The sequence below is a fragment of the Amphibalanus amphitrite genome, unplaced genomic scaffold (assembly GCF_019059575.1).
Source record: "Amphibalanus amphitrite isolate SeventyFive unplaced genomic scaffold, NRLGWU_Aamphi_draft 000539F_arrow, whole genome shotgun sequence".
In the NCBI taxonomy this organism is placed as follows: Eukaryota; Metazoa; Arthropoda; class Thecostraca; order Balanomorpha; family Balanidae; genus Amphibalanus; species Amphibalanus amphitrite.
This window is the reverse complement of record NW_024882033.1, coordinates 264,261-290,255: the sequence shown is the minus strand read 5'-3', so window position 1 is coordinate 290,255 and position 25,995 is coordinate 264,261. Positions and strand designations below refer to the sequence as shown.

Sequence of the window (25,995 nt, the reverse complement as noted above, 5' to 3'; positions counted from 1 at the left end):
CTGAGGTCATCTAGAGGTCACGACAAATTTTTTAAGATTTTTTTTTTCTGAATTGCTCCGATCGTACAAATATGCTCCAATGCAACGTTTTTGTGTGTTATTTTAGGTGCATTTAGGATGAATTCGGTGTTTGCTTGCTTAAAAAAACACTTAAGTCAGGTCATCTGAGGTCAAATGAGGTCAAACTACGTTTTAGCTAATAAATTCGCACTTAATGACTGAGGCTAGAGCTTAAAAAATGGTGTCATTGTGTTCCTTGTGATCAGCCGAATCGAATGTTATGCGACATGTTGCAGTTTGGTCAGCTTGAAGTTATTTAAATAATTTAAGATCACTTAAAAATTAGGAAAATTTTTTAAGTTTTATAACTTGTAACAAAGTATACCATTCGATGCGCGCAGACGTGCTGAGTTCAATGGTGCTTTTATTTTTGCTCTATCTTATCTAGAGCAAAAGATGTAGGTACCTAAGCGAAAACTTTTGACCTGTTTTTGCGAATTTTACATTTATACCCCCAAACCCCTAAATATTTATCTAGAGAAACCATATTTGCACAGGGGCGGGATCTCCTTAGCGCCCACCTACCCTGTAAATTTGGCGTTTCTAAATGCCATAAGAGCCAATCGCCGGGGGGGGGAGGAGGTCGTACCAACCCCCCCCCCCTGGCCGTCCGTGTTATGGAAAAGGCTTGGCGGGGGTTAGGTCGCTCCTGATCCATGTACCACCTTCCACCTTATAGGCTTCCATTCGTTCCATCCGTGCCCCTTAGGAAGGTGTCGGAGTTCGTGAGGTTACATGACTAAGGCCGATGCAGCTTCTCAGAAAGATAGGTATGCACCCCCCCCCCCCCCCGAGTCTCGGCTCTCAGAAAGATACGCCTCCAATGTATGTGCCGCACTCCGGATAGGTGGTGCCACTAGCCGCTCTCCGGTAGATGTGGCCCCTCTAGAGGGTTCTTCTGCTTCGGCCAGGCGCCGCCCCTTGATCAGTCTATCCTCGATTCGGGTGGTTCCGCGTCCCCGACTCTCTGCATCAAGACGGTTAGGTCCATATCTGCATGCATTTGAAGAAAGAGAATGCTGAAGGACGCGTTGACCTTTCCACAGCGGAGTTCATGGGAATCATGGGAATGGCCTATTCATCTCTGCAGCGCAAACTGCATCGTTGGGACGGGACATATTGGCTCAGTATGAGCGTCATCCGGCACCCCCGGCGGGAACTATCCGGCTCATCTACATATCAGAGGGCCGACCATATGCAAGTGCGCCTGTCGCGCCGCGGTCGTCGGGTCGGTGCCGGCGGGTGGGAGGGGGGGGGGGGGCACAGCCACTGGCGCACCGGCAGTCGACAGTCCGACGCAGGCGAGCGAGCGGTGTGGCCGTATGTGTGGGGGCTTGTCCGTGACACGGAGTCGTTCTCTAGTGACCGGGGCGAGGCGGTGGTCAGTGTGGTGCCGGAGGATACTGATCAGCGGCGGCTGGGAGCTTGACCAGGTCAGTGAGGGTGAACTTGTCTCAAAGCGCACGTTCCATTGACCAAACATGTTTAAAATTTAAAAATCACCGCAATCTGAATTAGCGGCAAAAGGTATGGTAATGGCATCGACACATAGTTACACCGAAGCCTATGCAGTTTTGAGGACGCATCACATCGTATGTAATTACGATGTAGATGCATGGTAATAAAGGGACTCCCATTGTTTTGTTTCGGAAAAGTGGAAGCCTACATAATATTTTCCTCGCACTGGCCGAGGCCCGAGGCGAAATGCGTAATTTGACCCTCACCATTCAAAGTCCACGCCGGCTTCGTCGTATCGAAGGAAGCCATTTACGTTAGAGTAAATAGTTATCACTCCATAATGAAGATAAGTGGAAATACAATTGAATTGTGATTTCAGAAGTCGCCCCAACAAGCCACTGTATGTAGAATGAAGGTATTATGCAATTTTGTGTGTTGTTGTACCGATTACCGAGAGCAGTTGCGCTCTGGCGCAGCCGACAGCGAATACCTATGGGGCTATGGAGTAATGACAGTGACAACATGCGCTGAATGTGGAAAGAATCGGTGATATGCCCGCCTTGTTTACCTTATATACATAGAAGGCCCCTTGGTTTGTGTATGTAAATCATAAATTAATGAGTGGCAGCAATCGGTCTCCATTCGCCTGTCGCGTGGAGCCATCGATTAGTGTCGTTACCATAATTGACCTTCCACCAGTCGTCACTCATTAGTAGTTAATCCAGATCAAACACAAGTGAGCTGTGGCCACAAGTGGCTCAAAGTGTTGAGGTAGCATAGTACCTGCATACTCAGTACCAATGCGGAACGTCATATGTAGACATAAATATATAGCTAGGGATGCCCGAGGTCCATCTCCACAGACGATGACTGACGGGGATAGGAGGGCAGTATGTATATAGGTAACTAGGTAAGGCGACGGGCGGTCAGTAGCCCGATTACTAAGGATACATGATGAGGCTGAGCCTGGGGTACCTTCATCATATCTCATCACCTTCCACTTTTCACGGAAATAAGATAAGGAAGCTAGCTCGGCTCCGTCCAATGCCCACAGGCCACCCAGTGCTTTGGGCGTACTTATTAGTCAAGGTTAACATGACGGGCTATCATGCTGGCTGAAACTATTTTTAGCCTCAATCTACCATCAGTCTGCACTGCAGTCTGCACAAAATTAAAGCCTAAACAATGTTCAGAACAATGTTCAGATTGAAAAACGTTATATAATGATAAATATTGTTACATGAAAAACGTTATATTTACGAACAATAGCGTGATAGGTATTTTCTAAAATGTCATTGGATTGTTAGTGTTACGGTAGGTATCAGATAAACATTGAGGATGGTAACATACGATGCAAGTAACTATATGACTTGATACAGTACATCTGGTGGTTCTACCTTCTGTTTAATTAGGCTTTCGCGTGTCGGGAGCTCCGAGCAGGCAATGTTGATTAAGTTGGACCGCTCCGGCACTGGAGGCCAGAATAAAGTGGTCTCCTCCCTACTCCAAGGTAAAGTTGGACGGCGCTTCCAAGCCCTCCTGCTGCTTCAGTTCGAAAGTTGTATCCAGGGCTTGTTAGCAATCGTGCTCTGTAGATTCTGTATTCCTCAGCGTGCACCCTCACACCGTCAGTCCATCTCGCTCACTGACTCACCGCCTGCCCGGACACAGCTTGGCCCCGGCGGCAGCGACCTGACACTGCCTGAGCGAAGTCCATCTGACTCGCATCGCGGAAAGCATCACTTAGCATCGAAAAGCATCACTGAAACTACACTCCACCCTTGATCTCGAAGGATCAACCCATCGATTGGAAATACTGGGCCTGTCTACGTTCCCGCTCGCTTCTACGTGGAATCTGTCGCTCCTCCTCACCCACAATCTCAGCTGACTCTCCCTCCACGACTTCCGGCCCACTGTTCCCCTCTGAGCCCGCATCATTCACCACCGGCACGGTAATGACCAGACTCTCACCGTCCCTCTCTCCCTCACTGTCGCCCTCACTAACGGGCCCCTCCTCGACGGCGGCATTCCGTCGGCGTAAATTTCTCACGTGCCACGGCACTCCATCGACTTCTACGACCTGCTCAGAAACGACATCAGACACCGTGCCGGGACGCGACGCATCAACACACCGAGTTCCCCGACGACGTACCCAGACAGGGTCGCCAACACGATACGCGGCTGCCTCACTGTTCACTGGTACGGGGTTGGGCGCTGGCGGTGCAGCAGCGGGCCGCACATTGTCCCTCACATTGTACCGGAACACGACACTCGCGGGTGCAGATCCACCCTCGCGCGGCGTTACATTGTACAGGTGGACTGCCTCGGCCACCGAGCATTGTTTTCGCGCAGCAATGACCTTGATCGTGCGATGGTTCCGCTCAACTATCGAATTGCCAGCCGGCTCATGAACCGCCCTAAATCGAAGACGCACGCCCCACCTCGCTGCAAAAGCCGCAAAACTCCGACTGCGAAAGATGGTGTCATTATCACAAAGCAGCTCCTCAGGTGCCCCGCGCTCGAAGAAGATCTGTTCGAGCTGAGCGATCGTGACATCAGCGTCCGGACGACTCAGGTGTCGCCACAGACAGAACCGCGAGGGTCCACAGTCCACAACCGAGAGAAACGACTGGCCCCGGTAGTGCGTTACATCAATTGCCAGTCGCTTCCATACGTCAGACACTTCCAACGAGCCATGCCTCCACTTCATTGGCGCCGGATCGATTGAGCGGCATGCGTCACACTGGCTCACCACATTTTGCACTTGAGCTCGCGTCACGTCCTTTGAAATGTCACGCCGTGCAAAGTACAGTGTCCGACGAACCCCGGGATGTCCGGCGCGGTCATGCACTCCTGCGATGGCCTCCGCAATATCAGCAGAGCCTCCTGGTGCAAGCTGATCCTCCGTCCGGTCCTCTGCCGCGCCTGTGACCGAGTCCGTGCGCAGATCGATGACACGCATGTCCCAAGCGACGGCCACGTTGATGCCTCTCACGGCCGCATTTAGCTCCGCAACATTTATGTGTGTAGATTCATCCTTCCTCAGCCAGCATCCGTCTTCAATGACGTCGCCGTCAGGTGACTCCACCACCACACCCGCTGCTACGAAGCTCGCATCCACCCAAACCACAGCGCGGTCGCTCCGCACGCTCCACAGACCGTGTGCCGGATCGTGACTGGCTACCCGAGCCGCGACATGACTAATCTGCTTCTGCAGAACTCTGTCGTAGGTGATGTCATCCCATCCTTGTGTGACGTCATTCACGCGTCGTTTCAGCCAGGCCACGGCAGGGCGGAGCCAACCACACACGGGCATGTGAGCGATCAGGCGTCCGCACCACGAGAACACTCCACGGCGCGTGAGCACAGCCGGTGGTGGTCCGACTGGGTTGTCTCTGCTCCACACCAGCCTGCCAAGCTCCCGTGAGACTCGCAGACCGAGCAGACGCGCACCGCCTGCCGCCCGCTCTGGACGTTGGATCAACGATGCATTGAGCGGCCGCACTCGGCTGCGCACCAAGGCACACGGAGAGATGTTGATCAGACGCAGGGTCGACATGATTCGACAGCTGGTGGATGAGCTCGAGCTGTCGCTGTCTGTAACTCTAGTGCGGAGCGCAGCGAATCGAGCAGACGAGCTGACCCGAGTGCCGAAAGACTGGGTGCGTGATGAGTCATCGCCTGCAGATACTGAGACAATGGCCGGCTGCGAGGCTGCGGCCAATGGGCTGGCATTGCCTAACTCTGATGACGATTCATCGGGTTCGGCAGTACTGAGAGGAGGCGATCAAGTCGCAGCTGCAGGTGGTAGCAGCGCTGAGGTGGATCGGATGACGCCGCGGGGAGACTCGGCCGGCGCTGGCTTATTCCCTACAACGAGTCAGAGCTTGGCCCACCAAAGGGTCTGGTGCCTTTAATGGCAGTCCAACAAAAGAACAAATCGAAAGTGAGACCTGTGCTTGACTATCGTGAACTGAACAATTACTTGACAGCTCACACAGCTGACGCAGACGTCTGTGCGGACCAACTGAGGAAGTGGCGACGACATGGCGAAAACGTTGCGGTCGTAGATCTACGTCACGCGTATTTGCAGATTCATTCTCCACGCCTTAGATGTCGGATCAAAGTACACGGCATAATCTGGTGCATCCACAACTGGTGCCCGGTCCGGGTGCAGGTCGGTCGGTGTCGGTTCGGGTTGCGCCGCCGTCTCATTGCAGCCCGGATGCAGCGATGAGGCTGCTCCATCCGAGACGCCACTGGCAGCCGCTGCAACTGGAGCGGCCGGCACAGCTGAGTCCACTCCAAAGTTCACTTCACTGGATGCACTAACGAACACGCCCTGCAGAGCAGTCACACCGTTCATTCCCAGCATGAATGAAAAGTTCAAAGGCTTTCTAGCAGACACCAGCACTTCCAACTCAACTCGAGCACCAAACATGGTCTGCACTGACACGTAACCTCTGCCTTCGCATGCGTATCGTTCTCCACTCAGTGTCACAACGTCGATTCGCTCCGCAGACCAGCGGCGGCAACGACAGAGGATAGCACGGGCCCGGTCCACCATCTCCGACAGAGACAGGGACTCCATGCGGGCGCCTGTCTGGAGAGCGTGCCGCACGGACTCGGGCAGTCCTGCCACAAATGCGCAGCTCAATCCCTCTTCGTTAATGCCTCCGAAGATCGACGACAGTCTTTGTAGGTCCGCCAGAAACACATCGACGGACTCGTCGACCCGCAGCTGGCGATCTCGGAACTCTTCGTAGGCTTTGAACTTGTCGACTGCAAACGCACGCTGCAAAGCCGCCTTCACTTTCCCTGCGTCCGCCTTGTCGGCTTCACTCAGTTGGCGATAAACAGTCGAGGCACCCCCTCAGTCTCAACGGCACCACCACGGCCAAGTCCACTGCCGGTTTTTGCAGGCCACACACCAGTTCCACCTTCTCATACCAACACGAAAAGTCACTAGTGCCATCATACTCCGGGATAAGTTTCAAGTCGAAGTTCGCCATGATTGCCGAAATAGCTTGTAGATTCTGTATTCCTCAGCGTGCACCCTCACACCGTCAGTCCATCTCGCTCACTGACTCACCGCCTGCCCGGACACAGCTTGGCCCCGGCGGCAGCGACCTGACACTGCCTGAGCGAAGTCCATCTGACTCGCATCGCGGAAAGCATCACTTAGCATCGAAAAGCATCACTGAAACTACATGCTCTCTGCTCTCTGCTACAGCTAGGGGAAGTCTGATCGCCACTCATCGGACGAAAAGCCAAACTTTTCCGTCAAGTGCTGGATGGGAGTGGGACGGGCTTGGCTAAACACAGTCTTGCTGGAAGTTCTCTGATTGGCTTTTTTCGAATTTGGGGCAGGGCGCTTCCGTCACATGCAGTAAATATCTGACATCGGTGGCGCATTGATGACATGCTCCTGAAACAGCGTGATGGCTTGACCCTGTAGTTGTGACAGATCCCACTACAGTGATTCGCGCAGGTTGAGGGCCCTAAATGATGCTTTCATAACAGCGGACGCCTGGTGATGTGAGTGATTCTGATGGAATTATTCATGGCTCCGGCCAATCGTATTCTCTGAGCAGAGCGTATATGAATGTTTGAAGAGCTTAGAACAGCAACCCGACGTTGCCAGGACCTTCGTAAACGAAGCCGGCCGCCCGGCGGAACACGAACACTGGAACGTAGGCTGTGCCGCTTTGCACCTATGTAATGCGGCACAGTCTACCTCACAGGCCTGCTGCTATGAATCGGCGAGGCGTCTCAGCTCGCTGCTAACTAAAATCATCGCCGCGAGGTAAAATCTGGCAGCAGCACTCTTTGGGTTGGGTTCGATTAGAGTGACAGATCTGGCCGAATAAGAAAAGGATTTTTAGCGACCCAAGCGTGGCATACTCCGACAGCCAACTCAGGGGTATAAGTAGGCAATTGTATGTTACGAGTACAAGGGAAGGGTGCATGCGACTGTAACATTAGGTCATGAATGGCCATAATATACAATAAATACTACGACCTTTGCATTCGTGCTACTTCACTTAAAATTGCCCACTTCGTTTAACTTTCAGAGATACATGCTCCAATGCAGATTGAGGCAATTCCTCTATGCTCATTCCAATCCATGAGATCCAACAAGCATTAAGTATAAACAAAACTCTTTCGTGTTTCCTGCGATCAAATCCATGAGCAGCGTTCAGTCACTCCTGCTCTTGTTTGCTTGTTTGCTGGGGTTGAGGGTAGGGTTGAGTCGATGGCAAAGTCATTCATTATGCTTCTAAGTTCTATGTTTAGCAAATTATTAAAATGACAACCTTTTGTAATAGCTATAAGATAATTCCGCCATAATCACTGGCGGTCCCAGGGGGGGGGGGCCACGGGGGCCATGGCCCCCCCTTTGGTGCTGAAAGGTGGGGCCATACTATCTTTTGGCCCCACCTTTCAGATCGAACAAAAGTCCTAGAAAAGCTTTTCGTATGTTTCATTTTCTTTCTTGCGCCATCAAAGGACGTAAATTTCACTCATGAGGACTCAGTTTCGCATTCTGTCAATTTGGTGGTCAGCGTCGCTGGCACCGGTTCACGAGTATGGCCGGATCTTATATGGAATATCAGCGTGGGTTTACTTGAGGCTCTCGTAGGCCCAGCAATGGCTGGCATGAGACCCTCTTCGGCAGTGGTGGGTGGGCCCTGCTAAAGGAGATTGGCTCTAAGACACTAAAGTAAGACCTCATGGGTTGGTGCTGTGCACCTCAGAAGCCCGGTGGTGACGCCGTATGCCGGCTTGGTTTCTTAAGGATTAGCGTGGGAACTCTGGGGCCTGCATAGAGTTTGCATGAGCTAGTATGTAATCTCAGAGGCATGTGTGTAATGTGTACACAGTGGCGGTCGCGGGGGGGGGGGGCATCAGGGCCATGCCCCCCCCCAAGGTCAATAAAGGGGGCCATCATATCATTTGCCCCCCCCTCAAACAACCAATGGGCCCCCATATAGGTGTATGGGGCCCTGGCAATTATTCGATCGTCACGAAGCTCAAAAAAACCCACGCCCAGCTATTAATATAGCTCCCACACCGGTCTTTGAGCATCCTACACTGACCTCTGAGGGAACTTCAGTGGCGGTCAAGTGCCCACGTTGACCGCTAAGAGCCTACATCAACCTCTGAGACCCCACATCTGGCCTATGAGGGCCCCTAACAGGCCTCAGGGGTCCCAACCGGCGTCTGAGGGTCTCACACCGGTCTCTGGTGGCCTTATTTCTGTCTGTGGTGTCCCAAGACGAACCTTAAGGTGCCAATGAGGGCCCCGCACTGGCTGCTGAAGACCCGATGCCGGCCTCTAAGGGCCTGCATTGGCATTTGAGGAGGGCCCATCTTGGCCTTTGAGGGCCCTCTGCTGACCTCTGGGGTCCAACGACGGCTCATGCCGGTCTTTTAGGGCCCCACGCTGACCTCTGAGGGCCCATGTTGGCCTGTAATAACCCACATTAGCCTCTGAGAGCCCAACTCGGTCACTGATTGTCTCAAACTACTGGCCTTTGTAGTTTGCAGGCCCTGTACTGGTCTCTGAGGGCCCTAAACTGGCCTCTACGTGAAAACATATATGGGTGGGTTTCTGAAGATCAGAGGGCTCACGCAGTCTCCGGCACAGCCTTACGTTGGTCCTGATCGAGATTACTTTGCGTCCTGATGGTCCGGCGCAGATTCCCTCATATTTCGACGTCGGGACCCCATGAGCCGGTGTGGGTCCTGGGGCTGGCAGAGACTGATGAAGTCCTTAGGGCTCAGGGCCAGTCTTTTTAGCAGTAAGACTAGGCAGGTTGAGTGAGCCCCAATAGAGCTGCTGCGAAGCCCCGCAGGAGTCGCGCGCGGCCCTCAGATGCAAGCTCGGAACCTGTGGGGGGTCTCCAGAGGTCGGTCGGTGTACCTACTCTCTCCCGCCGCCACACAACTAGGTATGTTACCTTTATGAGTAATTGTCATAGTCTGAAAATGCTCTCTGGGTTTCACATGCTTGTTCAAAGCAAGAGGTATCTGTACTTTTCCGAATTGTTTTATAGTGGTAAGGTCATGAATCCGCGTACCTGACCTTCCAGTATACCTATGCTACACCGATCCGTCGTCATGGTGCAGTGGGCCGACCGGTGGAAGCACCGTGGGACGGGAAATGGAACTGGTGATTTTGCCTTAAATTGAGCTTAAAAATTTCACGCAACAATCAGATGGATGAAGCATAAGTAATGCCAAGTGCCAACTGCGCGGCACCTCGTGGACGTAAAAAAATTAGCCGATCACCCCCCCCCCCCCCTCCCGGTGACGGATAAATGTTATGTCCCGCGAGTGTGACTTTGGCCCCCCCTTTTGCTAGCGGCTGCGACCGCCAGTGGCCATAATGAAATATTATGGCGGAAACAATAACGTTGCTTAGGCACTTTGGGCACGAAACAACCAACCAAACTCCTAACCAGCCTGTCAGCATATTTACGTCTGGACAACGAGTTGCGGGGAAAAGTGCTGATTGTGTTGCAGTTTTAGGAGCCGGTGATTAGGCTGGATTTTTGGGTTACTTTTTCGTTCCGATTCATGTATTTCATAGTGTTTGGCTTTTGAATATTTTAGTTCTTTCAGATAAATATTACTTGCCTTACAACTTTTGTAAAAACGTTTCATTTTTTATAAGCCGACGTTCAGAGTCCTAAAAATATATCAGCACTACAATCATTGTAAACAAACAAATGGAGCACCACTTGGCTCTGTTCCAAGGCCATTTTTTAGTTTATCTGGTGGTTTTCTTGCTCTTGTACGTCGTTTTGTTGGATGTTTTGGATCCCTTAAGATTGACTTATATCATATTTAAGAAGCATGTTGACTGAAAACAATCTGAAGTATCCAGGAGGCTGACAGAGGTCCTGACTACTGAGCAATATCAATATCAAGTTGAACAAGTTATGAAATTTTGGTTGATAAACGCAAGTTGATCGGGCTCATATATCAGCAAGAAAAGTAAAATTAAAAGAGCAATTATTGTCCAAAAACAAGCTATAATATTGCAGACTTTGGAGCAATACTGAAGAGCACGCTGAGCAGGATCATGCCAGAAAATGTTGACTGATGAGCGCATATTGATGTATTGGTATGAATATTGAATCATGATAACTTACAACAGCAAGATAAATTAGTGCTAACTATCAAGTTAAAATCTAGAATGAATGGACTTGGGCAGTTTTACTATGCTTAGATGCTATGCAGATTGTAATGTGCATCAGGTACTCAGTGTCTGGCAAATGAAACATGCGATCATTCCATTGCTACTGGAGGAGAAAGCTTGGCTCACGAAATCCACTTAATGTTGATTTTGATGTTAATCATCATCACTGTATTTCTTGAAAAAAGGATTGTAGTAAAATTGTCAATGTGACAATCCATGCAATGATGTGATCATATGTGTTCATAGTCATTCGTGATAGTCATTATTGGTCCAATATACAATGGCAAAGCTCTCAGTCTCAGTGTTTCTTCCTGTGGATGGCCAGCAGTGACTCAGAGCTTAGAAGTATTAGTTTTCTTCACAGGGCTGGGATAAAAAGTACTGAGGGTAATCTTCCACCAAGGAACTCTACTTTGACATGGTATGAGATGTAGGCACAAGTAGGTAGGTGCTCAGTTCCTATAGTCAGTAGTTGTGTATGTTTAGTCGGGTTAGCTTAGATCAGGTTGTTAGTTTTTTAATTTGCCAAATGTCCATAAAAATGTGACCTGAGCAATGAGCATACCTGAACCTGACTAACCTGACAGCTGACCTAACCTCAATCATCACACATATTTGCAGCCTACCCAAGACCTGCATGGCATGGTAGCACCCAGTTATAGGTAGGTACTCACCCTAACTCAATCTTACCTGCTAACCTTCAACTTGCCAAAAGTTAGCTCACATTGCCAAGCTGTGTCCAGGGAAACAGTCAACTGAGGTCTGAGGAACTGGCTCATTGGGTGGCTGGTGTGAGTCTGTGCATTTAAAGTGTTTCTTCTCTGAAGCTGCTCTGCACTGCTGTATGTCATGTTAGATGCTCAGAAAATGTGGGAAATGATTACTAAGCTACTTTAGTGCTTTGTTAATGCTCGAGACATGAACAAGTACAGATCCTGCAGGGTACAGCTATGAGTTAGGTGCTAGGTGAGTATGTTATGTGAATGTGCTGTTCCCTGTTTGACCGTAAGTATACAAACAAGCACAGGGTCACAGTTATATTCAATCTCCACAAATACATACAACAAAAACGGCCATATAGCCTAACTCCGAACACACCACAGATAACTTAAGCCTTTGAAGGCACAAAAATGTTTTGATTAACAGGACAGGTTTACAATATATCCTCTGTCCTTGGGGGATCTTGCTGCCAAGTTGAGGTATGATGACTGAACTTCAGGATTGATCAACCATTTCTTAGCCACGTCTTATATACGAGAAAGACCAAATGCTTGTTTGTTTTGATTTACAGGACATGTATACAATATATCCTCTGTCCGTACTCGTAGGGGATCTTGCTGCCAAGTTGAGGTACGATGACTGAACTTCAGGATTGATCAACCTTTTCTTAGCCACTGCTTATAAGCGAGAAAGACCAAATGCTTGTTCGTAAACTGCGTTGAAAATTTGATGATCCACCTTCAATTCTGACATGAAGGCACAAATGAAATAGTTTCCTCTCCTTTTGGAATACACAAAGCAGAATATTTAATAAAGATGAATTACACTGACGCTTATTCGCTTCATATTTTGTAACAAACGCGCTAAAACTGCAATATAACAGCACTATATGCTTCTTGACAAAATGCAATAGTATTAAAAATTTAGCCCTGATGGCATTCATTCTTGGTGGAAACGTAATTACAAAATATTTTGTAGTAACTATTAAATTCCGGCCGAAAACAGTGCACGGTTTAAAAAAGAATCATTCCAATGACGGTCCATTCTTGCGGTCCTGAAATCGCCACTATTTCCGGCCTCTCCAACGCAACTCGTTGTCCAGACGTAAATATGCAGCCTGTCAAGGGTCATAATCCACATACACCACTCAGAAGCAAAGGAAAAAGTAAAAGAGCCAGCGCATTTGTACCAGCGCACATGCATGCATGTTTCATTCCATTCCGTTTCAACGTACTTGTAATGTAAGTAACCCGTCCCATTCAATAGTTGGAGGCCTCTTTCAGCCAATTCTACTGTCGACTGGCTCCCAGGGATTTCGTTGCAATTTCCTATAATCGTCTATGGGGTACTATTTTCCGATTTTCCAACAGCGTTCCGGACGTGACCTGAATGCTGGCGACCGGGTCGGCCGCTTGACTCTGCTGTCGAAATGAAATACTGATCCTCAGTCACGAGATGATTTACTTTATTGTCGCTCGTTGTACATAGGTGGGCATTGTTGTAGCCAGGTGTGACTTGTTTTGATCTCTTACCATAAAACTTTGGTAAAGGACATTTGAAATTGTATTAAAAATTAGTGCCGTCTATAAATCAGCACACCTATTTTTTTCCTACCACGATCTATGGCAGCAACATTTTTCATCTGCCTTTGGATGGCCAATATTTGACATTGGAAATATAACTGAGCATCGTAAGCCATGCAACATCCAAGCCCAAGGTCTTTATGTTGCAACGTTATAATTCAACCAAGAGCAAAACGGCGTGAGGGAGGGGTGACAAGTTCCCATGTGCGTTCTAATTGCTACTCAGGGTGGTGAAACCGATGACCGGGCGTCGGGCGAGGGTTGAACGGTCAGACGCTTCACTTCGATAAACGCGCATGAACCAATAATGAACGTTGGCCTAAAATTTTAAAGTCTAATCCATCTGAAAAAGCTGCCCAATTTTGTGCATTTCTATCCCTATACTGCACATGATTTGAGAGAAATCGTGACTTTTCCATTTGACATTCGACAGCACTTTGCCTGTCACCGGCCGTGGCCGCTGCACCTTTTGAGGTCGACGGTGGATGCCGTGCTGCGCCTCCCCCCACGGCCGTTGAGCCCGCTCGATTGCCGGGGGGGGGGGGGGGGGAGCTGGGAAGAGGGAGGTTCGGCCGACCAGCCAGCCTGGACCCCGTCGGCTCCATTTGAACTCGCCGGGGTAGAAATGTAGCGCCCTGGGCCCGGAAAAAAATACAGAGGGAACAGGAACTGGCGGCCAAATGGTCGGTTACCAAAGGCCAGCCTGCAAAAAAAAAAAAAACTGTCAGTGAACTTATTTAACCGGCGACCAAATAGAAGCCTGGGATCTAGTGTGCGGTGAAAAACGGGAGCGGCCAGCCGAGTCCGAGCGTCCAGCGGGAACGCGTGCTGGTGACCGAGCGGCCGGTGACGACGGCAGCGGCCGGCGCCCGGTGCCAGGCGCCGCCGGCGAAAAACCGCCGGCCGCCGCCGCCGGAATCAGGATGAGACCGGTCGATAGACTCGTAATGGGCAGGAGTGAAAAGGATGACGCGCGACCATGACGATAAATCTTGTGACCCAAGCACAAAACCTAACGCATCTAACGCATTTTCGTCACGCTCCATAATCCATTTGACCCGTGACGGGCTTTTCCAATTATCACCGATGAAGGCCAAGTCTAATAATTTGGTGAATGGACGATTCTTCGACACCTGATGCAAACAATGTTGTGATGAAAATAAGCCTTGATGTGGGATAAAGTAGGTACCAGTCTCCACAGGCAGATATGACTTACTAAATGTGGCGATGGTGGCTTTGGAGCTTACAGGGTTTCACAGAAATATGTATATCTCAGATATGCTATCTCGAACAACAGTCGAGGCAAATGTCTTGCCACCAGAGAACCGCAGTTTGACGTGCTTTCCGGCTTCCGGGTGAAAATAGAATGCGTTCTGTAGAACTCCGATTCGATTCGATTCGATTCGTTATCGTCTGTGCGGGTTGGTCTCTTTTCAGTTCTGAAATTCTTTAGACGACGTCTTGAGTCGTGTAAATACGCTGCTGACTCACGTTTAACTAAAATATGCATTGAACCCAGACCGACCGTAATGCGCATGCATTATTCCCTAACATTTTAAGTTGTATTCAACAGTGTAATGTATGCCTAATCACTTGATGTCGCTTATACAACAAACTAATAAACACAGGTGGTGTGTCTGAAAGTTTTAAATGAACTGATCCTATCAGCTTGGGCTCAAGTGGATCCTGAGGGCCGCGACACACACCACTTCAAACAAGATGTTTTCATTGGATTATCGCACACACGGCAAACACTCATCAAGGCTCAAGCCCAAATTAGACGCCAGTGCAAGCTCGTAGGATAAGAGTTTTCAATTACTAATCGGCACCAGCACCACATCACTCTAGATATACTACGAGCACCAATGCACGACAGTCAACACGTGTCGGTGGGTAGGCAATCCGCTCTTCCGGGTCGAGCTGTCTCACCGAGTCGACTGTCCGGCCCTTCCGACTGTCAGGGCGGTCTAGCCGGCCGACCGTGGGAGCGGGCCAGTTGACGCCGACGGGGGAAAACAGAACAGCGCGGTCGCCGCTATTGTTGGGGCTCGGACGTGCCACGGGAACGGACGGCACCGGGACGTGGACAGGCGCGGAAAGGGGTGGACGGGAGTGAAAGGCCGTGGAAAGGCGTGGATGCCGGAGTGGACACGATGGATGGCTGGGAATGGATCTAGTCGCCGTCGCAGTCTCGGCCGTTTCGCCGTCTACGTGTCCCACGGCTGGTATACACAATGAATGTGCCTGCTTATCGCGAAAACGGCCACACAGAGTGAATGTCCATTGCACATTGGCTGCGTAGAGTGGAGTGGTATAAAGTGTAAACAGCCAGTTGGACCTCGAGAGATGCCTATTTAAAGCAGCGCGGTGCCGTCTGGCTATTCGGATCGATATGCAGGCCAATATTTTCATACGGACATTATTATTCCCTTTTATTTCAAACATATTCAAATGCTGTGTTGTACAAGCTGCAATTAAATCCCTGCATAAATTTACGGCTTGTCCAACGAAACATGGTTACCTAATTTTTGTTTTATGAGTGTTGGTATCACTCGCGAGCCTGCAGCTCCCTGATCCATAACGTCACAGTTCACGCCGTTTCAGCGTTCGTTTGCACTCTGTTTCAGTGGCTTGGGAACTGGCGGATTGTTGCATGTCCGTGAACCCTCTGTCATCGAGCGCAAAGTCAACTTCAGCATGGATTTCACCAGCTGTGGTATTTCATGTACCAATTACAGAGTGAACCCACTAAAACCAAGCTTTTATTACAAGGACATGAGGGCGCTTTTAACCTCCGAGTTACCAATCAGCGCCGCTGCGAGATGGAAAGCATAATAGAAATGCAATTAAATTTTGCACGAATAGTTCATGTACTTTTTCAATAAAGATACCCATAGGCGGCGGAACAGGGAGGGCACCGGGGCACCGTGCCCCCTTTGATTTTGACATCTTAACATTAGCCCTATGGGCGTTGCATGGAAAGAATGGGACCAAAAGTCGGCAGTGCCCCCCCCCCCCCCTTAACCCGCGCCCCACTGGGGGGAGGCTATTCATAGCCCCCCTCCAGTTTTTCTGCAATAACTTCCCAGCCGCTTGACGTATTGACGCCAAACTTTCAGTACCTTCGGCTGCATCAATTTGACACCTTGTGTCAAAATATGAACTTCGTAGCTACCATAGATCGGCCGGAAATGACGTCAGAGTGACGTCATGTTCGGCCGATTTCGACGCAAAACATTGAACCACGGCAATCGCTCCCAAGAGCTCAGCGTTTAAGCTAGATCCAATTTCTTTGCATGAGAGGACTCAAAATAGATCGCGTTATCAAACTGCTATCTCAAATTTTCTAAATGTCGAAAATTTCGAAAATTTTATGTAATAAAATTCAAAATTTACATTTTCATATTTTTATTCAAAAAGTTTTTGACGTTTCGAAAAAAAAACCGCAATATGTGTGATAGAACGCATGCTTATGACTAACTCTAGCAAGTTTTATCTAAATATCTTCAAAAATGGCCAAGTTATACACATTAGAGATGTCAATCGGATACCAACTTTTTGGTATACCGATACCAAACCGATACCAACTTGGTATTTGGTATTTCAATCCTTATGTGTTTGGTATTTTGTTTGTATTGTTCCCCCTCACTAATGTATAAGAGGCTGAAAATTTGGTAAAAAGTTGGTATTTCCCATATGCTTCCAAGTTGGTTCGGTTTCGGTATTTTTTTACGGTTTTGGTTGGTCGTTGGTTTGGTATCGGTATTCCAATTTTGTGTATTTGACATCACTAATACGCATTATTGCAAAAAATTCACAATTATTAATTTTTCAAATTAATTTTTCAGTACTATTTGACATCGTACACCAATATAAATAGCACCATCGTGTTCCTGAGCTCAATCTGCATCCAATAGACACCTTTTTTTTTGTTGAAAAATTTTAACTTTGAAATTTGACCTTTTTTGACCTGAAAGTGACCTGAAAGTGACTGATCTAAGCAAAATTCGACTCAAAATGACCTCGAATGACATAGACGACATCAAATTCGAAATCTATGGCCTACATGGACCATAAAACATGTGGCACGTGACCGACGCATGATATAATATTTCCGTGACCTGCGATGACCTGACCCTGACCTGAAAATCAAAGTACAAGTTTGGTACCCTCCAGGTATCTAGAGAATCTGTTCACGAGTGTGTATACCAAAAATGAGCCTGATCTAACTTGTAAGACAGCGGCCAGAGCCCAAAAGGTGAACAAACCAAAATGCTAATAATTTTTACTTTGACCTGACCTGTGACGTCATCGGTGACCTTGAGGTCAATGAAATTAGGTTTCGCTCGACAGTTTTTCCGGGGCTATCAGATGCCGTTTGAATTTTGACGATCGGCCCTGTAGTTTCGGATTTAGGAGGGGGGGGGGGCAATGAAGAGCCCCCCCCCAGTAGGGCGTGTTATACGCAGACCCCAGTGGGGCGCGGGTTAATTGAATGTGTTCCACCGCTACTGCCTTAAACTTACCGCCAAAGGTAGTGGATGCTCTGTTTTGAGATAAAATTGAATTATACGTTTCAATAATGAAGTTGTTTTTATTCAATAATAAAGTTAGTGGTAAAAACCCGCTTCATACTACAACTTCTTCGGTTGTGTTGTCTCTCGTACCTAAACATCGCCACTGACCCAAACGTAATCAAAAGTTTGCAGAGTGTGTGCACTGTGAGCAGTGTGCAGCGTTTGCCTTTCGCAACCGCTCGCCTTACGGCAGCCTCTACAGCCCCCGGCCCCCCTGCACCTTGAGCTGGCCCCTACAGCGCGTTCACGCTGTAGGTTTATGGCCATCGTCCTACTGCAGCCGGGTGCAGCCTGTACTCCCGACACCGACTGGCCCGGTGACAAATGGCGTACGGCTGACACAAGGTGACGGCTATTCTGTGGCGACCGGTGGCGCACCAGAGCCATTACCGCCGCACCGGACACACCAGAGTCATTGACAGCCGTGCAGACACAGGGGGAGTCATTGACAGTTGCATGGCACATGGGAGAGTCTTTGACAATTGTGGGAAGACAAACGGCACCCTGCGGTACCTCCTACCCTCCCCCCTCTCTCTCCCTCTCTCTCTCTCTCTCTCTCTCTCTCTCTCTCTCTCTCTCTCTCTCTCTCTCTCTCTCTCTCCCGTCTTTTTTTTTGTATCTCGAAGATGGCTCGTCTTTTTCGTCGCGACAGGTGTACCGGACCCAATATGTTATGTGTGCAGCCGAGGGACGACTTCTCGGCTGCGATGGGGCCTCCTCAGTCCGTGTGTCTGCCAGGTGCAGATGATGACCGACCGTTCGCACCGGGTGTAGCTGTCCTCCTGCCCTTGGGAAAGGTGCCATCGATTTATTGAAGGTCGTCGAGTACCGCCTTCGACGAAAATAGACACGAACTCGTCCGCCCCGGCCGAATTCCGCGGGTCCTTGGCAAAGTTGGGGCAATTATGTCCAGCTTGGGCCGCTTTTACCATGGGATATCCGTCTTTGCCATTGCTCTATGTGGAATGGTTTATCTATATCAAACTGCTTCTGAACACAGACAAGTTCAATTGCAACTGATCCATCTGGAAAATAACAAGCCATACAACAAGAGTTATGCTAGCAAAGAAGTCCCCGTTTGCCCAAGATACTCTGATTTTTTTGCATCTAAGCCTTGTTTATTCCCGGCTTTGTTTGATTATGATTTCCAAGCTGAACTAATGCAACAATAATGGACATGCAGACATTTTGTTTCTATTTCTGTCCCTGTGCCGGCTGGCTGGGCACGCAGCTGACTTGTTACCAGTCCACTGCCTCCCAGCTGGTTCCGCACGCGCGGACACTGGCGACAGGTGCTGTCCCTCGTGGGGCAGCGGTCCGTACCACGGCGGGCCTGGCACTGGGGCGGTGATCTGCTAACGTGCCGCTGCTAACGACCTGGTGGGCGTCACGGCACGCCGCCCCGCCGGCCTCCCGGTCCGGCTCAGACCGCCCCCGCCCCCGCCAGCAGCGGCACTGAACTGGCCCGCCCCCGCCCTCACCATGTGGCAGCTGAGCTGACCCGTCACCGCCCTCGTCCTGCATAACATTGAGCTGACTTGCCCCCGTCCCCGTCCTGTAGCACCTGAGCTGGCCAGCAGCGCTGACGGCCGAGCCTCACCATGACGTCCTGAACAATCCATGGTCGACTGTTGGGTCTTCAGAGTATTCAACTAGCTGTTTGACCTTTCCCACCGTTTGACATATCGATATCAACTGCATATCGAATTTTGTGTGTCAACATGCCCTGCATAGCGTAGGCGTTATACCCATTAACAAGCATTGACATATAGCAGATCTAAGCTCCACAATCACCAACCCCAGCACACGCCCCTTTGTGGGCGCGACTAATGATAACTGAGCTGACACCCACCGAACTGAACTGCTGAGCCATAAATCACATCATCACCGTTCCCGCCATCGCCGAACGGTTTGATTTATGAACCAACCCAACCCAACCACTCTCTGCCGCCGGCTGCGGCAGCTCCCGTTTACAGCCAACACAGGACGATCGGAGTAGCTCACGCTGCCGCACGTGCATCATCCTGGGGAGGAGGAGATGCACCCAAAGCGGGTCAGCTCGCTCTCACCTCCGCACCGACCAGAGCCTAGAGTCTCCAGCGGCCTGCGGGGTTCATGAATAACGAATGCCGGTGCTCTCAGGACGGCCCTGATCTCGCACGGCGCACGACAGCATCAATTATTGACGGACGACGGTGCGCCAACGCCGAGCCGTGGCAGGTGACTGATGCTAACAGCTCACTCTGACATGGCTGGGATGCTGGAGGGCAGGTCACAAGACGTGACACACAAACAGAGCCTGCTGTGACTGTAAAATCGTAAAAGGGTGAGAACTTGGTGTCTGGCCACTTGGCACTAACATAGAAAATCTGACACCTTTATAGCGTTTACTTTTAAAAGGGCCAAAAAGGTGATGTTTAGAGCGGCCTCCATTGCCGTCCGCGTTATCAGAAATGAAATACATATCGGTCGAGTGGAGCGATAGTAATTGACTTTTTTGTGCAAGGAGTGAAAATGTCCCATGAACTGTCACTGTATAAAGTGTGAGATTAAGCGAAGGTCGATGGGCGAATGATTAGTACAAGTAATCCCTGACAGTGAAACAGAGGACAACCACATTGGATGCGTCGTTGTACTTGCCTAGCCCAGTCGGCTAGCCGCTTAGCCCTGATATTTTCGGACGGCAAGGCGTCGTGAGCCTGTTAACGTCGCAGTAGCATACATATTCTGTGCCAGAAATGGCGGACCGTGTTCGCGTGTCAGTAATCACCTATAGCGGCGCTGACGGTGTGCTCGGGCCGCACGACACGGCGGTCCTCACATCGCATCTTGCTGAACCTGCCACGAAACACACACACACATACGCAAAACGCATAAAAACGCACAACAGTGCGGTGCACCAGAGAACGCCGTACGGTTGTCTGGCATAAAATGACCGCGCCGACGGGCATTTGCATGAGCAGTCTACGTGCTTAGAAGTACCAGTCCCTCAGGAATCAGGATCGATGGGATGCCAGTCCTTGGACTGCGCGCCAGGTGCCGTTTCTGAGAACGCGGTGCGTCGATAGAACCTGGATAGAACGTGCTTCTTCCACACATGGGGACAGGTGGTGACACACTCTCCGGACCTTGACACAGGGGATAAGAGGCAAGAGCTCTTAGCATAAGGGCTTTCCAAGAGAAGCTACACGGCATGAGATGTTGCACCACCACTAGAGTGGATTTGGCCTTGTACTTACCCACGCTTGATTGGGGGGCATTGGATCTTGAACAGCTGTGGCTGTCTTTTATGTAGCTTAGCCGACACTCGCGTGCCCCGTTGTGTCAGTGCCCTAGTGTGACCCGCTGTGTCTCCGCCCCCAGGTCGGCTGCCGGGCCGCGCGGCCTCTGTTGATGACCGACCCGACCCGGGCCGAGCCATGGTGCCGCCGGGTCGGCTCATGACCTGGCTGGTGGGGCGCCATGGCCGGCCGCCCGCCGCCGTCGGCGCCGCTGGCGCTGCTGCTGCTCTCTGTCCTGCTCAGTTCGTCTGTCGGAGGCGGCACCTGCCCGCCGGTGGTCTGTATGTGTAGCTGGACTGAGGGACGCGGCTCGGCCGTCTGTGTGAACGGCTCCCTGACCGAGGTGCCCCCCGGACTGTCCACCGGGACCACAGCGCTGCAGCTGGACGGGAACCCGCTGCAGGTTCTGACTGCCGGCTCGTTCCTGGGTAACGGCCTGGCCGGCCTGCAGCGTCTCCAGCTGGCTCGCTGTCAGCTGGGCCACATCGACCGGAGGGCCTTCTCGGGTCTGGCCTCGCTGGAGACCCTCGACCTGAGTCACAACGTGCTGCTACTAGTGCCGGCCGACGCGCTCTCCCTGCTACCCGGCCTGCGGAGGCTGCTGCTCGACCGTAACCCAATCCGGCGGATCAGCGACGGAACGTTCGAGGAGCTGACGCAGCTGGAAGAGCTGTCCCTCTCCAACTGCGGTCTGGAGGAGCTGCACGTTGGCGCGTTCCGCGGCCTGGCGAGGCTGAGAGAGCTGAAACTGGACGGTAATCGGCTGACCACGCTGTCAGCGGGAACCCTTGAGCCGCTGGCGGCCGTGCGTCAGGTGCTGCTCAACGATAACCCGTGGTCGTGCGACTGCCGCGTGAGGCCGCTCAAACAGTGGCTAGACAGACTGCGGCCGTCGCAGCCGAGAGAGGCCCGCTGTGACGAGCCGCTGCGGCTGCGAAACTCTACGTTCAGTGTCATCCGGCTGGGACAGTTCTCGTGTCCACCAGTGATGCGTCAGGGAACTCGCCGTCTCACCGCCTGGGCGGGGGACAATGTAACGCTATCGTGTTCGGTGACTGCCTCGCCGGAGGCAGTAGTGGTCTGGCTGTGGCGCGGCAAACTAGTCACCAACGGAACGGGTTTACTGCACGGCAACACGCGCTTCCACGTGTACGAGCACGGCCACGAGGAGAAGACCAGCATGCTGACCATCGAGGACGCCCAGTCGGCGGCGGCCGGGCAGTACACGTGCGAGGCGCGCAACTCGGCCGGGCGGGTTAGCCGGCTGGTTAGTGTGGGGGTGGCAGAGCGGGACTCTGCGCCCCATCTAACACTGAGACTCGACCACGGTGTGCTCGCTGGCGTACTGGCTGCCGGGCTGTTGTTGGCCGTCGCTGGCTGTCTGTGTTTGTGTCTGGTGTGCGCACGGGCGCGACGTGCGCCGGCGTCAGCGCCGACCACCGCCCAGCCGGCTCCAGAAGCCAACCATAAGAACGGTGCTAGTGTTGCTAATGGACGGCCAGCCGGCGCTGGAGCAGCACAGATGACGCCGGCGCCTGTGCAGACGGTGGTGCACGCGAGGCAGACGAGTCCGACCGCCACCCGAACAGAAACTGTGCTCCAGCCGCCGGCTCCGGCCGCTCCTGCGCCCGCTCCGGCTCCGGCTGCGGGGCCACCGGTGGCCACCATACCTCCGGAGCCAGCCGGCTGGGCGCCGGACGTTCGCGCCGTACAGGCGGCCAGCGGGGGTCGAGGCGAGCCGTGGCCAGTTGAACTCGTGTATGCGCCCGGCTCTGGCAGTGCCGTGCCACTGGTACACACATGTGGCAAACGCGGCGGCAGCCTGCGCTCCTCGCGGCGAGCGGCTGCCGGTGGCCACTGGAGAGCGGGCTCCGACTCGGGGGTCCTCCCTGGCGGTGAGCGGGATGTGCGGTTCAACTCGCTGCCGCGCTGCGGTACCTCGCGGATGGTGTCCCGGACTCCGGCCAACCTGTCGCCGTTCTCGGACCTCACCGAGTCGTCCAACAGCCCGGCGCCGAGCCCGGAGCCGGTGCCGTGCGAGCCGGAGTCGGGACGGCGCTCGGCAGCGTCCCGCAGCCGCCGGCGCCGACACCAGCGGCCCAGCCTGCCCAGCTCGCCGGTGCTGTCCGGCGGCGAGCTGGACGTCCCGGACGGCGGCTCGCAGCTGGACCCGTACTCGTACCACGCCGTGCAGCTGGACCGGTACCTGCAGGAGTACCGCTCGCTGCAGGACCAGCTGACGGCCATGCAGCAGAGCTGCCACAGCCTGCAGCAGCGGCCGGCTGGCCGGCAGCGGCGCAGTCTGCCCTCGGTCCGACCCGACGCCGACGAGCCGGAGCCGCCGCCGCCGCCGTCGCCCACCGTCAGACAGCTCAAACCGATCCTCAAGAGCCACGACCACGTGCCGAGTGCCGCGGACCCCCTGGCGCCACGCCGCGCGCCCCATTTTGCCCCCACGAACACCTACTTCTCGTACAGTGAGAGCTAGCCGGGCGGCCGCGGCCCGCGCTGCATGTGTGGACCTCAGGCTTCCAGAGACTTCCAAGCCGCGGCGAGAGGTGGTGGTCCACAGTCCACGACGCATGTGGACCAGCAGGCGTCGTGGGCTGATTTGTTGTTGCTTGACGAACGGGGCGAACTCGAAACCCATCCTCGCAGGAGACGGGCTGGTCAGAGTTGAAATCACCGGTGCCGCGGCCTAAGTTTGTTGGTAAAATGTTGTTTTGACCTGCACCAGTGCAGTGTTTCCCATTGCAAACATAGCACGGGAGTGGGCCATGTTTTGGTGGATGTCTCCTGTTGTTCATGTTGACATATCTAAGAATGAGTGCACGGTATTAGAATGGACGCTAATTGAACACTCAACAGAGTATCTGTACAATTTATGTTTGTACATAGTTTTGAAGATAGTTCTAGCTTAAAAATCAATATGTGTGTACCAGAAGTGCTACTACCTATAGCTTACTCCAGCTCTGGCTACGAGGCAAAGATTGTTCTTTCACAGTTATGTCGTTTTTATAAATAATGTCTTGATTCTTGACCATGGTTAATAATTAAATTATTCGTTTATATGACGTAAATTATCACACGACGAATGCGTGTTTAAGGATTATCTGCGTGGTATATTTTATATTTGCTTTTTTACCTTTAATTCATTACCTATAGGTATAGGTATGTTATGCGGGAACATACGCAAATCAATATTTTAACTGAAGTAGGTACTGCGACGGGCGAAAAGGGTGATATCCCTATGTCTTTTACAAACGTCACATAAAATCCTTATCTTGTGAGATTTACCGCATTGCTTTAAATATAAAAAAGGAAAGTAAGCGAGACATGCTCACGTGTAGCCAGTAGATAGATATGTACAGGTATTGCCACCGTCTACAGAGCTGCTGCTCACCTATAGATCTTGTTATTTGTTACGTGAGTTTGTACCGTGTATATTATGTGCGACAGGCCAATAGCTGTTTGTATTTCTGCTTTAGACCATCCGGTCCCCTAGACATCATCACCTCATTAGAAACCGTCTCTGTTTCAATTAGTGCGCAATAGAGCTTTAGAAAGCATTAATATATTGAAAGACAAACTTTGCATCCATTTTGAGTTTCAGACAACAATTGTTGGGTGACAAGTGGGTCTGAGAATTAAGAAGACCTGCTTCACGAGATGACCGTGATCATGTCAGCATTTGGGACGCCTCTGTTTCGAGATGTGCAGTGTTTGTTTTAACACCTTGAACTGGAACGGCTCATTTTATTTGTACTTTGTGCCTCTGTAGTTTGCTGACCGTATGAGACCGACCGACAGTGAGAAATGTTCGGCGGCAGCACCCTGAGGAGGGGGGGGGAGGGGCGTGACTTCGATGGCTGTCGTCCAGTAGAGTGGCATGGTATCAAATGGACCCAACCGTAATCATTTGTCATTTGTAGCGAACGGGTGACAAAACGCCTTCCATTGATAGGTGGCATGCCACTGCTTCTTATGTTTCTGACATGGCCCATAGCGTCACCTCGCGGACCCTTACTCTCATAAACTTTATCGGAAAGGCACAAATGTCATACAATTGACTTATACAATAATTTGCTGCTTGCTGTCTGCAATTATATGCGAGTACCTATACGGTGCTGCATTAGTACGGCGGTGCTGTAATAGGGCAATGTATTAGTACGGCGCTGCATTGGTACATCACTGCATTGGTACAGCACTGCATTGGTACAGCGCTGCATTGGTACAGCGCTGCATTAGTACGCTATTGTATTAGTACGATGTTGAATTGGATTATATCACGACCGATGTACAGGTATAGGCGACCCACGAGTTGACAGCTCTCACACAGCAGCCCGCTGATAGCAAGCGCCAGGCCCCCCATTCCCTCCCTAACTAATTACATTTTCCCTCATCCGTAGCGCAGACATTGAAGAAAATGTCCCCTGGCATCTGACACCCGGGCAGCGTACCGAAGATCACATGAATCAAACATCTACTTAGCCAACTCAGCGGTCGTACGACGGTCGAAATGGGTCACCGTAGCGCAAGAATCAATACGCCAAGAACGTCCTAAAGCCGAGTTTCACTGCCGTACCACGGGCCTCGGCGACGGACCGTGAAACTTTCAGGGGACGGTCCACTGTCCACGACGTGACAGACTATAAGATTGACTGACCGATCTCAGTATCACAGGGGAAAGGAAACCGGCCTCTTTCTGTGACGTCTGTGTCAAAATGAAAACAAAAAGCAAGCATGACTGTTCGGTCCATAGTCCTAAAAATGCATGCATGGTATAAAGTAGGGAAAAATCACGCCTCTTGCCGAAAGGAAATGCATACTTTTAAGAAATATGGACACAGAATCCAACTCTCACCGTGAATAACTGCGCTTAAAAGTAAGAAAGCCATTAGTCACTCTGCTAGGTCATAAATCTGAAAAACATCAAGAAGACAAATGTTGCTAGGGCAATCATCACCTACCGCCGGACCCCAAAAGCCGACTCGCCAAGTCAGCAGGTAGACGATGTCATTGGAGCCAGCTGACGACCTGTGGGGTGAGTGACGAGTGTCGACATTCGCACCGATCCACCGGCCCCAACCACTCCAGCCAGTCGCCAC

At 51.4% G+C, this 25,995-nt stretch overlaps 1 protein-coding gene across 1 annotated transcript; it reads left to right on the top strand.

The window, feature by feature from the left end:
* Window positions 1–1,373: 1,373 nt before the first annotated feature.
* Window positions 1,374–24,471, top strand: LOC122393521 (leucine-rich repeat-containing protein 24-like). The gene is made up of 2 exons (XM_043389657.1): window positions 1,374–1,493; window positions 20,970–24,471. Exon 2 carries the CDS (start codon window positions 21,069–21,071, stop codon window positions 23,373–23,375), a length of 2,307 nt encoding a protein of 768 aa, XP_043245592.1. The 5' UTR covers window positions 1,374–1,493; window positions 20,970–21,068; the 3' UTR covers window positions 23,376–24,471.
* The last annotated feature ends 1,524 nt before the right edge of the window (window positions 24,472–25,995 follow it).